The 18,282-nt window shown below is 33.1% G+C and overlaps 1 protein-coding gene across 1 annotated transcript in view; it reads right to left on the bottom strand.

The window, feature by feature from the left end:
- DAZ1 (deleted in azoospermia 1) overlaps positions 1 to 18,282 on the bottom strand; it is a 60,876-nt gene that overhangs the window by 25,964 nt on the left and 16,630 nt on the right. The window contains exons 9-19 of the mRNA XM_077989811.1: positions 17,678 to 17,729; positions 17,175 to 17,238; positions 16,948 to 17,087; positions 7,757 to 7,903; positions 7,067 to 7,158; positions 6,456 to 6,507; positions 5,954 to 6,017; positions 5,727 to 5,866; positions 4,280 to 4,351; positions 1,804 to 1,875; positions 699 to 770 (exon numbers count right to left, since the gene is read on the bottom strand). Coding sequence (XP_077845937.1) covers positions 699 to 770; positions 1,804 to 1,875; positions 4,280 to 4,351; positions 5,727 to 5,866; positions 5,954 to 6,017; positions 6,456 to 6,507; positions 7,067 to 7,158; positions 7,757 to 7,903; positions 16,948 to 17,087; positions 17,175 to 17,238; positions 17,678 to 17,729 — 967 coding nt within the window. The remainder of the gene's footprint in view (positions 1 to 698; positions 771 to 1,803; positions 1,876 to 4,279; positions 4,352 to 5,726; positions 5,867 to 5,953; positions 6,018 to 6,455; positions 6,508 to 7,066; positions 7,159 to 7,756; positions 7,904 to 16,947; positions 17,088 to 17,174; positions 17,239 to 17,677; positions 17,730 to 18,282) is intronic.

Genomic DNA, 18,282 nt, shown 5'->3' with positions numbered 1-18,282 from the left:
AGACATTTTCAAAAATACATGAGAAATACAATATTGAAGTACTTATCCTGTTGTGTCCTTTTTTATTATCATAAAAATAACAGAATGGAAAACGTAAGTACTTGATGTTTCCAGTCTCCGATGTTATCATTATTTTATATATAAAACTTCATCTTTTTCCAAATTTTCTAGAGTTGGCACTGTGGAAACCTCAAAGATACTAGCTCTTAGAATTTATTACCATACATATAATTATAGGTCACTGATACAGTCCTGTCTATGAAAAGATATCCAGAGAACTACTATCATGAAACAGTCAGCTAAAATAAAAATATAATTGGAATTCTGTACTCTATAAACTGGGTAATAATTTGATTTCATTCTATCTCCCTAAAAAATTTATGAAAGTCAGTTTGGATGTTTCTTTCAGCTATTTGACAACAAAGATGAAAACTACATCCTGAAATACAGAAGGGACACCAAACCTCAGAAAACTGTTCTACAGAAACGTTATTGCCAAGTATATTGTTGTCAAAATATTACTCCATTACTTCTAAATAATACAGAGGTCTTCATTCTAGATTGATTCTAAGTGTTTTCTTAAATTTTAGGTACACTTCACTAGTTTAAAATGACCAACTATTCGGGCAATTAGTGTAAACACGTTAAAGGCCTTGATAATATGTGAAAGTAAATCATTTTACACCTTCTTACATTACCTGATTATTATATACAGGCAACTGATATCCAGTAGTGACCTGAACTGGTGAATTTGGATAAACAGGAAATGCCTGAAAATAAAGAGCACAGAAAAAAAGAAAATGGTAAACCATTTTTTAAAATTAGAAAGAAATATCATTCCCAATATAACAAAAATATAAAAACATTTTAAATATTGTTTTTCTATATAAAACAATGCAGAATTCTAAATGAATGACTGACTTTATGAAGAGAGAAATATTCTCTGTCAAATGCTACATTTGAGGTGTGAAGGGGGAACAAATGACAAAAGAATTGACTATTTCACCAGGCAAAGTTTACCTTACTTATACTGTGCACTTATTCACACCCAGAAGTTATTTCTTACACTGCTGATAAGGCTCCATTAACACAGATTTCACTGTAAGTTAAATGAATACATTTGCTATTTCCTCGTAAAAATCCTTCTAGCCTGTTTTGTATTAGACAATATTATAGGGTAAATTGTAGTTGTACAGATGTTATGGCTTCTTCTGTGATGTTATGGCTTTTCCTGTACTTCCTTCTGAAAAGCTAAGTGCAGTATATAATCCAATACTAGAGAAGAGAAAGTATAATGTCTTATATGTTTCAGTAAGTAGCTATTGTTTGAAAACGTATAGGTAGCAACATACATGAATATACCCAGATTCAGAAATGGCCCACAGTAAATGTTAGAATCAAGTAGGATATTTTCTTCTAGCCATTGTTCAGAAAGGAAAAAGAAGAAGAGGTATACCCTACACATTTCAAGTACATGGGAATATGTCAATAAAGGAGAAATACTGAAGAACTATTTCACTACTATTTTGTTACTTTATTTTCCATCAAAGAAAATATCTTTTAAACTAAGACATAAATAAAAGGAACTAAGAAGAATATAGACATTTTTTATCACCAATAAAAGTACTCCATTACTTCTAAATAATACAGAGGTCTTCATTCTAGACTAATTCTAAGTGTTTTCTTAAATTTTAGGTACACTTCACTAGCTTGAAATGACCAACTATTCAGGCAATTTGTATAAACAGGTTAAAGGCCTCGATAATACGTGAAAGCAAATCATTTTAGTCATTCTTACATTACCTGATAATTATGTACAGGCAACTGATATCCAGTAGTGACCTGAACTGTTGAATTTGGATAAACAGGAAATGCCTGAAAATAAAGGGTACAGAAAAAAGGAAAATGATAATTCAATTTTTAATATTAGAAAGAAATATCATTCCCAATATAAAAAAAATAAAAACTTTTAAATATTGCTTTTCTATATAAAACTGCAGATTTCTAAATGAATGACTGACGTTATGAAGAAAGAATTATTCTCTGTCAAGTGCTACATTTTGGGTATGAAGGGGGAACAAACGACAAAAGAATTGACTATTTCACCAGGCAAATTTTACCTTACTTATATTGTGTACTTAGGCCCACCCAGATGCTATGTCTTACACTGGTGATAAGGCTGCATTAAGACAGATTTCAATGTAAGTTAAATTAATACATTTGCTATTTCCCTGTAGAAACACTTCTAGACTGATTTGTATTTGACAATAAGGTAATATGGTAGTTTTACAGATGTTATGGATTTTTCTGTACTTCACATTGGAATAACTAATACAGTATATAATCCACAACTGGAAAAGTGACAGTATAATGACTGTTATGTTTCAATAAATACTTATTCTTTGAAAACATATAGATAGCAGCATACATGAACACACCCAGATTGAAGTCATGGCTCACAGTAAATGCTAGTTAACAAGTCAGGATTTTTTCTAGCTATTCCCCAGAGAAGGAAAAAAAGAAGACAGGTATACCTTACATGTTTCAAGTACATGGAAAATGTCAACAAATGAGAGGCACTGAAGAACTATTTCACTACTATTTTGTTACTTTATTTTCCATTCGAGAAAAATGTGTCTTTTAAACACATAAATAGAACGAATGAAGAAGAAAATAAACATTATTTATCACCAATAAGTGAAGAGTATATCAAATCCGACTTTAAATATCAAAGCAATCAGCATCAGAGAAATTACATGCCAGAAACTCACAAGATTTATAGGTAGAGTAAAACAAATCAGAAATCTACCCATTTCAGAACCAGAATATATCCAGAAGTTAGTAATTTATACGAGGCGGCAACTGGAAATCATTTCAAATAAAGAATAGTTAGATAAATTGCTAAACTCACAGAAGAATAAAGTAGGCAGACACATAAGGAGAGCTCTTTTCACATATTTTAGGAACTAGTTAAATGGGGGAAAGCAGCTCAGGGGTTATAGCGGTAATACTCTTTTTAATCCTATTCTTATTTAAGAGCAATTAAGAGCAAAACATTTCTGTTTCTCTTTGTCAAATATTTTATGGCTGGTAAATCCAGATGCAGAGTCTAATCAGATACATGTTATTCTAAAGCAAAATTAATACTACCTTTCTTAGATAAAGCCACATTAGGATGATCTTTCTCAGATTAAATAGTCTATTAACAAGTAACTGAACACTTATCATTATGTGGATAAGCAATTGCTTAAGCATACAAAAACCTGAGAGACAATAAGGCACTGTTGCTCCCATGGGAGATTATAATTGGCTTAAAAAGACAGTAACAAAATGTAACATAGTAATATAAAGAACCTTCTAAATTTTTTATAGGCATACATGACATGTAAAAATCAAGAAAGAAGAGGAAGTATATGTTTCCCTAATTCGCTTTACCAGCGGTACAACATAACTCCTTTGCTCCCCAAAAGGCCAGTGTAGTGGAATCTTTAAAAAAAAAAAAAAAAAAAAAAAAAGAAAAGGTAACCAAAATTACTCAAATATTCCAACGCATTTTCAAAAACAAGAGATGCGTAATACTGAAGTATTTATCATGATGGTTCCTTTGTTATAATAAAATAAACAGAATAAACAGAATAAAATAAAATAAACAGAATAAAATAAACAGAATAAATAAAATAAACAGAATAGAAAAAAGACGTACTTCCCTGAAGTTCTTGTTGTTACTTCTATACATATAACCTCATTTTTTCCCGAATTTTCTGGAGATGGCATTGTGGAACTCTCAGTGTTCCTTGAATTTATTACCAAAGATATGATTATGAGTCACAGATACAGTCATATAGTTGAAAAAAGACCCCGAGAACTACTACCGTGAAGTACGCAAACTAAAATAAAATTATAATTGGAATTCTGTGCTACAAGAATTAGCTAATAATTTTATTTTACTCTATCTCCCTTAAAAACTGGAGAAAGTCACGATGAATATTTCAGCTCTTTAACAGCAAAGATAAAAAATACATGCTGAAACAAAGAAGGGAACACCAAATCTCAGAAAACTATTCAACAGGAAAGTTATTCCTAATTATATTGCTGTAAAAATATTATTTCATCACTTCTAAGTAATACAGAGGTCTTCATTACACTAATTTAAGTGTTTTCTTAAATTTTAGGTACATTTTACTAGTTTAAAATGAAAATTATTCAGGCAATTTGTATAAACAAGTTGAAGGCCTCAACAGTATCTGAAAGTAAATCATTTGACTTCCTAGTCAATTACCTGATAATTATATACAGCCAACTGATTCCCAGTGATGACTGCACCTGGTGGATTTGGACAAGTAGGATATGCCTGAAAATAAAGTTTACAGAAATAATGGATTAATATGGTAAAACATTTTTTTAAATTAGAATTATCATTCCCAATATAACAAAAATATGAAAAACTTTAAAATATTATTTTTCTATACACAGCAATACAGAATTCTAAATGAAGAACTGACTTTATTAAGAAAGAAATATTCTCTGTCAAGTGCCACCATTTAGGTGGCAAGGGGGAACAGACAAATGACAAAAGAAGTGATTATTTCACCAGGCAAAGTTTACCTTATTTATACTGTGTACATATGCCCACCCAGAAATTATTTCTTATACTGCTGCTAAGGCTCTATTAAGATAGATTTCAACCTAAGTTAAATTAATACATTTACTATTTATTTGGCAAAATACTTTGACTGATTTGTAATTGCATAATATTATAGGGTAATATTGTAGTTCTTCTATAGATGTTATGGCTATCTCTGTACTTCATTTCCAAAAACTAAGGGCAGTATATAATCCACAACTGGAAAAGAGACAGTATAAAGTCTTCAATGTTTCAATAAATACTTACCAGTTGAAAACATACAAGCAGCAGCATGCATGAATACACCCAGATTTAGTAATGGCTCACAATAAATGTCAGAAACAAGTAGACCTTTTTTTTCCAGCCATTGTTCAGCGAAGGAAAAAGAAGAGGTATAACTCACAGGTTTAAAATACATGGAAAATAAGAAACTGAAGAACTATTTCACTATTATTTGGTTACCTTATTTTCCATCAAAGAAAATGTCTTTTAACTAAGACATGAAAAAAATGGACTAAGAAGAAAATAAACATTATTGATCACCAAAAAGTGACATAGTATGTCAAATCCTACGGTAAATATCAAAGCAACCAGCATCAGAGATATTACATGCCAGAAATTCACAAGATTTACAGATAGACTAAAACAGATCAGAAATCTACCCCATTTCAGAACCAGAATATATCCAGAAGTCACCAATTTATATGAGGAGGCATCTGGAAATCACTGCAACTAAACAGTAGCTAGATTAACTGCTAAGCTTAGAGAAAAACAAACTAGGCAGACAAGTAAAGAGAGCTGTCTCCAAATACTTTAGGAAAAAGCTATATGGGGTGAAAATGGAAGACACAGGAAGAGATTTGTTCATATATCTACAGAGGTCATTTCTAAGAGAAAGACTTACAAAGTATATTAAAGATTTCTAGCTCATATAACGAACGCTAAGAATAAGAAATTTCTAACAACAGTAGTAAATTTCCCATCACCCAGAGTACTCAAACAGGGATTCTATTGCCACTTACTAGGGAAAGTGTAGATACAATTCCACAGAGGGTACAATGACTACGATAAACAAGAGAACAGGAACGTAAGCAGTTCTCACCTGAACATACTGAGTTACAGCATTCAGTGTTATTGGGGGCTGCAGGTAATTTTCAGCGTTTGGATTACTCCAGACATTCTGAAACTGTGGTGGAGGAGGAGGATTAAATACCAAAGGACGTGGCTGCACATGACGAGCACCTTATAAAAAGCAAGAATAAAAAGCATAGTTTTAGTTATTTGAAAAGCTACACGTGTCAAAAAATAACAATTACTTTTCCTACTCACATAATTTTTGTTTCCTGATTGCAGGGCCCAGCTTCAGCTTTTTACCATGGAAATGTATCTGTGACTGAAAATAAAACAATAACAAAATGAGAATCAATTTTCAAGTCTTATTTCCAAGACCTGGGTAAATACCTAAAGCCTTCTAAAGTTCCTATTAACAGAGAAGATCAGTGACAACTACACACCAAATTAAAGTTGGTCACCCTGAAGCTACCTTATTTACCCTTACTACTCTAATCAGTATCAAGAAGCATTAAGTGAAAGTCAATCAGAAACCTTTCATCACCCTATCTCCAACCCTTCCTGTCTGTAGTTCATGAACCTAGGTGACCAGTCAAAAATAAACAGGATCTAACAAGTTATGTGAGGTTACTCTAAGTTTCGGTTTTGAATAGAAAGTGTATCATATCATTCTCCAAATTTTACACAACACTGAGTATATCACTAAGTCTAAATGTCGTATCAATAAAATAAACAAGAGATTTTTTATTAGATTACTCACTTCTATTATCTTCTGGACATCCACGTCATTAAAAAAGGAAACAAATCCATAGCTATAAAGGCAGAGAAAAGGTGAAGTATAAAATAATTAGCATACAGTACATGGTCCAGAACTTCTACTATTCTATATACAGAAGGGATTATGACAAAAGATGAGTAATACATCATGATAAGTATTTGTTAAGATGTACACGACAGATCCTCTGCAAATACTACCTTTTCTTAAGCGGTACTATGTTAAAGTGTGCTAAGATTAGGGCAGTGTGAAAACTCTACTGATTAACAAAAAATTCATTATCTGTGAACCTGAATTTCACTTACTATCTAAGATAAGGTGGTTAAAATTTAAGATACTGTGCAGCATATGAAGAAAACAATTATTTGAGAAAAATGATTAATTCATTTGTACAAAATAAAAATTGGGGATATTTAAAAACAAACATTAGAAAAATGATGAAATAAAAGAGCTGGTAATAACATGTTATCTCCTACATGAAAGAAATCAACAACGTAAAAAATTTCATTTACACCAGTGTCAGAATATCAGTTTTGAAGTCGTCTCTGATACCTATAGGTGACTAGAGTTCAGATATTTTTGATAAAATTACTCACCCTTTGGACACACCCGTTCGATCTGTGATTATCTTCACTTCTTTCACTGAACCGTATCTACCAAAGTAGCTTCTAATCTCAGTTTCATCCATCTATGGAAAAGAATTGAACTTCAAGAGTAAGAAGAGCATTCAAAAATTTCTACTTCACCACAACTTTACTACCATAAGGTGAAAATTTCTCCCCACATTTATCCCCAAACGATGAGTGGTTCTTTGTCAAAGATATTTTTAGGGCCAGGCACAGTGGTTCAAGACTGTAATCCCAGCACTTTGGGAGGCCAAGACGGGTGGATCACGAGGTCAGGAGATCGAGACCATCCTGGCTAACCCGGTGAAACCCCATCTCTATTTAAAAAAAAACAAAAAGCTACCCGGGCAAGGTGGCGGGCACCTGTAGTCCCAGCTACTCGGGAGGCTGAGGGAGAAGAACGGCATAAACCCGGGAGGCGGAGCTTGCAGTGAACTGAGATCCGGCCACTGCACTCCAGCCTAGGAGACAGAACAAGACTGCGTCTCAAAAAAAAAAAAAAAAAAAAGAAAAGATATTTTTAGTACCAATGGGTCAAATGTAAAACCAATTCTAAACCTCCATGAAATACACACACAAAAAAAATTACATCAGTAACAAGGCCCAAATCCCATTGTTCATAATGTATTTTAAGATAAAAATGAAGTATGAATACAATACCCTATCATCAATTCCACCAACAAAAACAGTGTTTGGCATGATTTTGCCTTCTGGTAAAACATGGCCGTGGCTAGCTGCAGCTGATGCAGACTGGGTGCTGGTCTCTCTGGAGATGGTTGAGTTTGGAGTCTCAGGATTTGCAGCAGACTGTAATTTGGAAAGTAAACATCATAATTACATACATAGGCAAAACCCAAACATGATGTGAAATACAATTTTTGTATTTTAAGTATAAAATATTTTATATAGATTACTTTCACTGTAAATTAGTCACCAGTGCCGTTTAGTTCAGGCTCCGGATTTAAACTAATCAGAGTACATCAGCATGGAATTTTAACCAAAGCATATAGCACTTTCTTAAACCCAGTGCCACTCATCACCGAGTTTTGTACAATGCTGTGGAAGAATACTCATTTGGTATTTGTGAAAATACTATGTGAATTAGTTAAAATAACTAGAAAGTTCAGATTTTTAAAACTTAGTTACTAAAATCATCCTGTTCTGTAAACATAAACTACTTTCTACTTTACTGACTAGAATAAGGATAAATCTGAAAACAAAAAAGCCACACCGAAAAGAAAGTAAGCCTCAAAGTTTTAAACCAATTTGTCTTGCTTTGCCTTTTTCACCAAAATTAACATGAGTTTTTATAATGTTAACACTCCGTGTATTCGTATGCCTGCTTTACTTTGGAAATGGATCACAGAAACATTACTTGCTCAGATGTCACAGCTCCTTCTAAAAAAAGGGTTATAATCCTCCTCCCTAACGCTAGGGTGTTCAAAGCACCTTTGAAATCACGTTTTTCTTCCTAAGTAACACCAAATTGTCCAATGGTAATTCTAATTTTCACAATGGACTGACGGATATAAATGATACCATCTTTATTTTCAGATAAAAAAACCACATACATATAACTCATTAATTTTCTAGGTTCTGATCAGAGCTGTCTTTATACTTTCCACAGCAGACTCTAACGTCAATGAAAAATTTTCTGAAGTAGTATTCATAAGTACTATACATGTTGGAGAAACAATATGGCATAGTGAAACAAAAATTAACTTAGCCAGGAGATCTAAGTTTATGTCCCTTACAGGTAAGTGGTTATAAGCCGCTGACTTGCCAGCTGTGTATCTCTGGGAAAACTGCTTTGAGAATGAAACGAGGTAACTTCTGTAAATTCATTTTGTACATATAAAGTGGTAAAAGTGGTATGTCAGTGTAGGTTAGTGTCCTGTTATTTGAATTTATTTTCAGTAGATTATTTTTCAAGTTTCTTTTTAGGCTTTACTATTTTAGCTGACTTATTTTGAAGAAATTTTAATTAAGAACTAATGGAAACATCAGGAAATTGTGACACATCATTAATTTAAAATCATTGGTGAAGTGCCTGTTGACTATAAAAAGTACAAAAGGCTGTAAAGAGTAAGTTATTACACATATACCTGTTTGAAAGAAAACAAAAGAAACTGTGTATCCTTTTAAAAAGCACAGTGATGTTACAGAAGTTAATAAGAAAGTAAGAGTTCCTGCTTTGTTAATTAGATGCTAGAAGTTACTGATTCTACGCAGCTTTACTAGTGATGAAATCTAGGTTGTCAAATCAACGAAAGCCGAGTTTACTGCTTTTCTCTATTCTTTTGGGCTTGTACTTGCTATTCAGGGTTTGTAACTAATTCCTTATTCTTTCCTTTAATAGGGCCATTTCATGACAATGATGTGGAAGAAAAATTTAAAAAACGATTTCTAAAAATCTTCCTTTTCTAAAAACGTCTTACCTTACTGTTTTTCTAAATGGTATTAAGCTGCATTATCTTGGACTGCTGGGAACCTGATTAGATTTCCCTTCCCTACAATTTACCAATCTCTTCTCAGTTCATTCAGAAATCCCAAACAGAATTAAAAAAAAAAAAGAAATTCTGAAGTTCTTGTAGTTTCTTTTTCTCCTTTTCAATTCCCCCTTCATTTGTGGATGAATTTTGGATATGTTTGCCTTTGATAAACAAGCTATATTACAGTAGTGTCTCTGCACCATAGTGTCTGGATGTATTTTAATTGAGAAGTGTAACATCTGGCACAAAACTGTGTCAGATTATGAGAGGATATGGAAATGTACTGATTCTCAACTGGGGAAGATTTTTGAGTCCCAGGGGCAATTAGCGATGTTCAGAGATTGGCTGTCACAACTGAGATGTATTCCTGGAATCTGCTGGGCTGAAGGGCCAGGGATACTACTGCACATCCTATAACGTAAGGACAGCCTCCTACAATAAGGAATTATTTGGTCCAAAATTTGAAAAGGGTGTGGTTAAGAGACCTTGTGACAGTGCCACAGGAATTGTAGAGGAAAATTGTTGTTTGGGAAGGACCTGATTTCCACTGTTCAGTAAAGTAAATCTTTTCATGACCTAAGTTTCAGCTTCCTTGCTTGAAAATGAACGGTTGGGAAAAGATCTGGGGTCTCTTCTGATTCTCATACTCTACACAATTGTAAAATGGATACTGGAAACAACAGTGGTTTGGTAAAGAGGAAAAAGGGCATTTGATATTGTAAGAAATTTGACTTTAGCTTGGATCTTGCAAACTGGCTGCCTGCTTAACTGGAATCCTACACACAAAATTCACCGAATCACTTTAAAAGCACCGTAACATTTTAAATTAAGGAAGTTACCATCATGTCCTAGTACTCAGCCAGCAGGCTGCACTCAAAGCTAGCAAAGTAAGCAATGTACTTCAATTTTTGCTTCATTTTTACCATGGCTTGATTAGCATGAACTGTTCAATTCCTACTGTGTGTGTATTAATACATACTTACATAATATACAATAAAAAATCTACAATCAATAGACTAGCTTTGGTTAGTTTTAAACTATGATCAAAAATATAAATGAATGCTTAGGAAAAGCAAAAGTTTCATTTTAAAGACAGTATTATCGCAACCGTCAATAGCATCCTGAAAACAAACTGCATTAAAGAAATAATTCTCTTAATCATATCTTCAAGTGAGTTGGCAAATTTTGAAATGAGAAATGTTGGATTAGTAAACGGCGTGAGCTTCAAGACTATCATATACAGAACTCTCATTGCTCTTAGAGCAAATATATTCCTTGTTATATGTGGACAACAAAGTGACAAAATGGCTAAAAGCTGGAAAAAAATTATCATTATTTAAACTCCTAGGATGTCAGCTCCTTTGCCAGTATTACCTAATTCTATTACTATGTGAACATGGAAGCGAACTGATATTTAGACAAACTGACCAGGAAAAAGTCTGTCATTAGTAGTCATCAAAGTTACACTCACAGCAACAGGAAGAGGAGCAAATAAAGAGCATGCTAAAGTTAAGAAAACATGACGTGAAAATCAGAATCAAAACTTTCTGTAAATCCAAAAGCAGATTCTCGGGGAGCGGGGGTGTGGAGGATGAAATTCAAGCAATAAACAATCCTGGCAAAACTAAGCAAGAAAAAGAAAGAAAGCAAAAGTATATACGAGACCTGCAAAATGGGTTGTGGCCACAGATAACAAAAGAATACTATGCATGAACTCTATATTCAAAGAGGAAAAAAGTATTTCTCAACACATTTTACAAAGCTAAAAGCATATAAGTAACAAAGCCTCATCCAGATGATCCATCCCTGCCCTCAACACAAATGCGAATTTCCAGCAGCACATAAAGAGTTTAAGTTTATATTGGGAATGCAAGAATACTCCATTCGCAGGATACGTTACTTTATCACTGAGTATCATCTGATAAAATACAGCATTCATTTTTAAATTATTTAAAAACCCAAGTGAAACAGAAATAGAGGAATCTTATTTTCTAGCAATCTAATTCTACCGTATCATGAAACTTGCAAGTGAAATAGTTGAGTCAACTCAACTGAAATTAGGAATAAGATAAGGGTACCAGGGTACCTCCTTATTACTATTACATATTTGTTCCACTATGTATGACAAAAGTCAATACTAATACAAAGCTTTTATCAATAAAAACAAAATTAAAAAGGTGATTTAAAAAGCTAACAATCAATGGTCAACTTCACTGATGATTTTAAAAAGTGCACATCAACATAATGTAATATTTTCCAGCCATTAGGCTGACAATTTAATAAATCCTAATAACTTTCACTGGAATGGGTGTGGAAAAGACAGCACTCTAAACACCATCAGTGAGAAAATACTACTACATGATTTACCAAGAGTTCCATGGAAAAGGTATATTAGGCAGGGATACTCACCAGTATAATAACGAGCAGAATTTGTTATAAAGTTGTCATAAAAGGGCAAAGTGCTTTCACCTAGCAATTCCACTCATAGCAATTAATCTCAAGTAATTCATAGGACAAGGGTGCCAACATATTTACACAAAGATATTCATAGCATTTGTTATTTTTTTTGAGACTGAGTCTCCCTTTGTTGCCTAGGCTGGAGTGCAGTGGCAGGATCTCAGCTCATGGCAATCTGCTTCCCAGGATCAAGTGATTCTGCTGCCTCAGCCCCCCGAGTAGTTGGGATTATAAGTGTGCACCACCCCACCTGGCTAAGTATTATAGTTTTTAGTAGACACAGAAAACAAAAATCATTCAAATACTCCCTCACGTTTTAAAAAACACATGAGATACACAATATTTCTGAAGTACATATTCTGGTTCCTTTCATTTGTTATTATAACAAAAGAAACAGAACAGGAAAAAAAACTACTTTAGGTTTCCAATCCCTGACGTTCTTGTTACTTGTATATGCAAAACCTCACCTCTTACCCAATTTTCTGGGGTTGGTATCATGGAATCTCCAAGATATTTGTTATTTGAATTTATTACCATAGATACGATTATGGGTCATATATATAGTCGTACCTATAAAAACAGACCCAGAGAACTACTATCATGAAGCAGCCAGCTAAAATAAAAATGTAATTCAAATTCTGTGCTCTAAAAATCAGGTAGTAATTTTATTTCACTCCGTCTCTCTAAAAAATTGATAAAAGTCAGTCTGGATGTTTTAGCTATTTGACAGCAAAGATGAAAATATACCATGCTACAATATAGAAGGGGACACCAAGTCTCAAAAAAACTATTCTATAGTAAAGTTATTGCTAAGTGCATTCCTGTCAAAATATTAGTCAATTACTTCTAAGTAATACAGAGGTCTTCATTCTAGACTAATTCTAAGTGTTTTCTTAAATTTTAGGTACCTTTCACTAATTTAAAATAGCAAACTATTCAAGCAATTTGTATAAACAAAGGCCTCAATAATACCTGAAAGTAAATCATTTTACTCCCTCTTAAACTACCTGATAATTATATACAGGTAAATGATATCTACTGATGACCTGAACTGCTGAATGTGGATAAGGAGGATATGCCTAAAAATAAAAGTTTTCCAGTAAGAACAAATGAATACAGTAAAATATTTTGTTAATTAGAAATACCATTCCCAAAATAAAAAAATATGAAAAACTTTAAAACATTGTTTTCTATATACAGCATTGCAGAATTCTAAATGAGTGACTGATTTTATGAAGAAAGAAATATTCTGTGAATTGCTACCCTTTGGGTGGGGAGGGGGAACAGACAAATGACAAAAGAGACTATTTCACCAGACAAGTTGTCCTTATTTATCCTGTGTACTTTTATGCCCACCCAGAAGTTATTTCTTATGCTGGTGATGAGCCTCTATTTAAGACAAATTTCAATGTAAGTCAAATTAACACATTTGCTATCTCTTGGTTAAAATATTTGTAAGGAGTTTTGTATTTGACAATACTATAGGGTAATATGAAGTTCTCTTACAAATATTATTATTTTTTCTGTACTTCACTTCGAAAAACTAAGGGGAGAATATACCTCAAAACTGGAAAAGAGACAGTATAATGTCTTCTATCTTTCAATAAATACTTACTGATTGAAAACGTATAGGCAGCAGCACACATGAACACATCCAGATTAAGTAATGGCTCACAGTAAATGTTAGAAACAAGGAAGGCTTTTTTTCTAGCCATCGTTCAGAGAAAAAAAAGAAGCAGAGATATACCCTACATGTTTAAAGTACACGGAAAATGTCAACAAATGGGAGACACTGAAGAACTATTTCATTACTATTTTGTGACTTCATTTTCCATTGAAGAAAGTGTCTTTTAAACTAAGACATAAATAAAACAAGCTAAAAAGAAAATAAACATTACTTATCACCAATAAGTGACAAGAGTATGTCAAATCCTACTTTACATATCAAAGTGACCAGGACCAGAGAAATTAGAGGCCAGGAACTCACAGGATTTATAAATACAGTAAAACACATGAGAAATCTACCCATTCCACAACCAGAATATATCCAGAAGTCAGCAATCTATATGAGGAAGCATCTGGAAATCACTGCAAGAACAGAACAGCTGGATGTACTGCTAACCTTAGAGAAGAATAAACTAGACAGACACATGAAGACAGCTGCTTTCAAATATTTTCAGAACTAGTTCCTATGGGGGGAAAGCAGCTCAGGTGTTTTAGAAGTAATACATTTTTCTTCCTGTCCTTATTTAAGAGTAATTAACAGCAAAACATTTGTTTCTCTTCAACAATTTTTTTTTTTTTTTTTTTTTTTTACGGATGGTAAACCCAGAGACAGATTCCAGGAAGATACACGCTCATTTTAAGGTCATATTAATACCACCTTTCATGGCTTATATAGTCTATCAAGTAACTGAACTCTTATCATTATGTGGAACAGCCATTGCTTAAGCATGCAAAATCCTAAGAGAGAAAAAGGCACTGTTGCTCCCATAGGAGTTTATCATTGGGTGAAAACGAAAGTAACAGAACATACCACACTAATATAAAGAACGATTCAAAAATATTTATAGGCATATGTGACATAGAAAAAAATCCAGAAAAAACAGGGAGTGTATGTTTGGCACATTCACTTTACTGGAGGTATAGCATAACTCCTTTGCTCCCCAACAGGCCACTGTGGAAGCATCTTAAAAAAACAAAAAGGAAACCAAAATTATTCAGGTATTAGTTTTCAATATCTACACATTTTCAAAAACACATGAGATAGACAATATTGAAGTACTTCTCATGATGGCTCTTTGGTTAATAAAAAAAAAATATGTAAGAAAAAAGTAGTACTTTAGGTTTCTCATCCCTGAAATTCTTGTTGTTATTTCTACATATAAAACCTCATCTCTTCCCTGAGTTTCTGCAGATGGCATTGTGGAACTCGCAAAGATATTAATTCTTTGATTTGTTACCAGAGATATGATTGTGGGCCATAGATACAGTCGTATCATTGGAAAGAGACCCAGAGAACTACTATCATGAAGCAGCAAGCTAAAATAAAAATACGATCGGAATTGTGTGCTCCAAGAATTGGGTAATGGTTTTAGTTCACTCCCTGTCTCTACAAAATTCATGAAAGTCAGTCTGGATGTTTCAGCTCTTTGACAGCAAAGATTAAAAAAAAAAAAAATACATGCTGAAAGAAAGAGGGGAACACCAAATCTCAGAAAACTGTTCTACAGAAAAGTTAATGCTAAGTATATTGTAAAAATATTTATTTCATCACTTCTAAATAATACAGTGGACTTCATTACACGAATTCTAAGTGTTTTCTTAAATTTTAGGTCCATTTCACTAGCTTAAAATGACGAATCATTCAAGCAATTTGTATAAGCAAGTTGAAGGCCTCAATAGTATCTGACAGTAAATCATTTTCCTCCCTCTTCAATTGCCCGATAATTTTACACAGGCAACTGATATCCAGTGATGACCACACCTGGTGAATTTGGATAAGTAGGCTATGCCTGAAAATAAAGTTGACAGAAAGAATGGGTTAATATGGTAAAACTTTTTAAAATTAGAAATAAATATCATTCCCAACATAACAAAAATATGAAAAGCTTTATCATTTTTCTAGGTAGAGCAATGCAGAATTCTAAATCAAGGACTGACTTTACGCAGGAAAAAATATTCTCGGTCAAATGCTACCCTTTGGGTCGGGAGGGAGAACAGACAAATGACAAAAGAAGTGACTATTTCACCAGGCAAAGTTTACCTTATTTATACTATATACTTATGCCCACACAGAAGTTATTTCTTACACTGGTGATTAGGCTCCATTAGTATAGATTTCAACTTAAGCTGAATTAATACATTTGCTATTTCTTTGGCAAAATACTTCTAGATCTTGTGTATTTGACAATAGTATAGGGTAATATTGCAGTTCTTCTACAGATATTATGGCTTTCTCTGTACTTTATTACCAAAAACTAATGGCAGTAGATAATCCACAACTGGAAAAGACACAGTATAATGTCTTCTATTTTTCAATAAACACCTACTAATTGAAAACATACAGATAACAGCACACATGAATACACCCAGATTCAATAATGGCTCATAGTACATGTTAGAAACAAGTAGAGCTTTTTTTCTAGTCATTGTTCAGAGAAGGAAAAAGAAGAAGTGGTATACCCTACACGTTTCAAGACAATGGAAAATTTTCAAAAAATGAGAGACTCCGAAAGACTATTTCACTACTATTTTGTTACATTATTTTCCATCAATGAAAATATCTTTTAAACTAATGCATAAACAGAACGAAAGAAGAAGAAAATAAATGTTACTGATCACCAATGAGTGATAGAGTATGTCAAATCCTACTTTACATATCAAAGCAACCAGCATCAGAAAAATTACATGCCAGAAACTTATGAGATTTACAGAGAGAGTAAAATAGGTCAGAAATCTAACCATTTCAAAACCAGAATATATCCAGTCACCAATTTATATGAGAAGGGCATCTGGAAATCACTCTAAGTACAGACTAGCTAGATTAATTGCTAAACTTAGAAAACAATAAACTATGTAGACATATAAGGAGAGCTGCTTCCAAATTCTACTTTAGGTTTAATTATATGGGGTGAAAAAGGAAGACATAAAAAGAGATTTGTTCATGTGTCTACAGAGGTCATTTCTAAGAGAACGACTTACAAAGCATATTGAAGGTTTTTAGCTCATATAACAAACACTAAGAATAAGAAATTTCTAACAACAGTAGTAAATTTCCCATCACCCAGAGTACTCAAACAGGGATTCTATTGCCACTTACTAGGGAAAGTGTAGATACAATTCCACAGAGGGTACAATGACTACGATAAACAAGAGAACAGGAACGTAAGCAGTTCTCACCTGAACATACTGAGTTACAGGATTCAGCGTTATTGGGGGCTGCAGGTAATTTTCAGCGTTTGGATTACTCCAGACATTCTGAAACTGTGGTGGAGGAGGAGGATTAAATACCAAAGGACGTCGCTGCACATGACGAGCACCTTATAAAAAGCAAGAATAAAAAGCCTAGTTTCAGTTATTTGAAAAGCTACACGTGTCAAAAAATAACAATTTCTTTTCCTACTCACATAATTTTTGTTTCCTGATTGCAGGGCCCAGCTTCAGCTTTTTACCATGGAAATGTATCTGTGACTGAAAATAAAACAGTAACAAAATGAGAATCAATTTTCAAGTCTTGACTTCCGAGACTTGGGTAAATACCTAAAGCCTTCCAAAGTTCCTATTATCAAAGAAGATCGGTGACAATTACACACCAAATTAAAGTTGGTCACCCTGAAGCTACCTTATTTACCCTTACTACTCTAATCAGTATCAACACGCATCAAGTGAAAGTCGATCAGTAACTTTTCATCACCCTATCTCCAACCCTTCCTGTCTGTAGTTCATGAACCTAGGTGACCAGTCAAAAATAAACAGGATCTAACAAGTTATGTGAGGTTACTCTAAGTTTCGGTTTTGAACAGAGAGTGTATCATATCATTCTCCAATTTTACACAACACTGAGTATATCATTAAAACTAAATATCATATCAGTAAAATAAAAAAGAGATTTTCCTATTAGATTACTTACTTCTACTATCTTTTGGACATCCACGTCATTAAAAAAGGAAACAAATCCATAGCTATAAAGGCAGAGAAAAGGTGAAGTATAAATACACCATCATAGAGTACATGATCCAGAAATTCTACTATTCCATATACATAAGGGATCATAACAAAAGATGAGTAATATACCACGATAAGTATTTGTTAAGATGTACATGACAGATCCTCTATAAATATTACTTTTTCTTAATTGGAACTATGTCAAAGTGTGCTAAGATTAGGGCAGTGTGAAAACTTCATTGATTAACAAAAAATTTATTATCTTTGAACATGAATTTCACTATCTAAGACAACGTGGTTAAAATTTAAGATACTGTGCAGCGTATGATGAAAACAATTATTTGAAAAAACTGATTATACACTTGTATGAAATAAAAATTGGAGACATTTAAAAACAAACAATAGAAAAATGACAAAATAAAAGAGCTGGTAATAACATTTTATCCCCTACATGAAAGAAATTAATGAGGCAAAAAATTTCATTTACACAAGTTTCAGAATATCAGTTTTGAAGTCTTCTCTGATACCTGTAGGTGACTAGACTTCAGATATTTTTGATAAAATTACTCA

The sequence above is a fragment of the Macaca mulatta genome, chromosome Y (genome assembly GCF_049350105.2).
Source record: "Macaca mulatta isolate MMU2019108-1 chromosome Y, T2T-MMU8v2.0, whole genome shotgun sequence".
Lineage (NCBI taxonomy): Eukaryota > Metazoa > Chordata > Mammalia > Primates > Cercopithecidae > Macaca > Macaca mulatta.
This window is presented reverse-complemented; position numbering and strand designations above follow the sequence as displayed.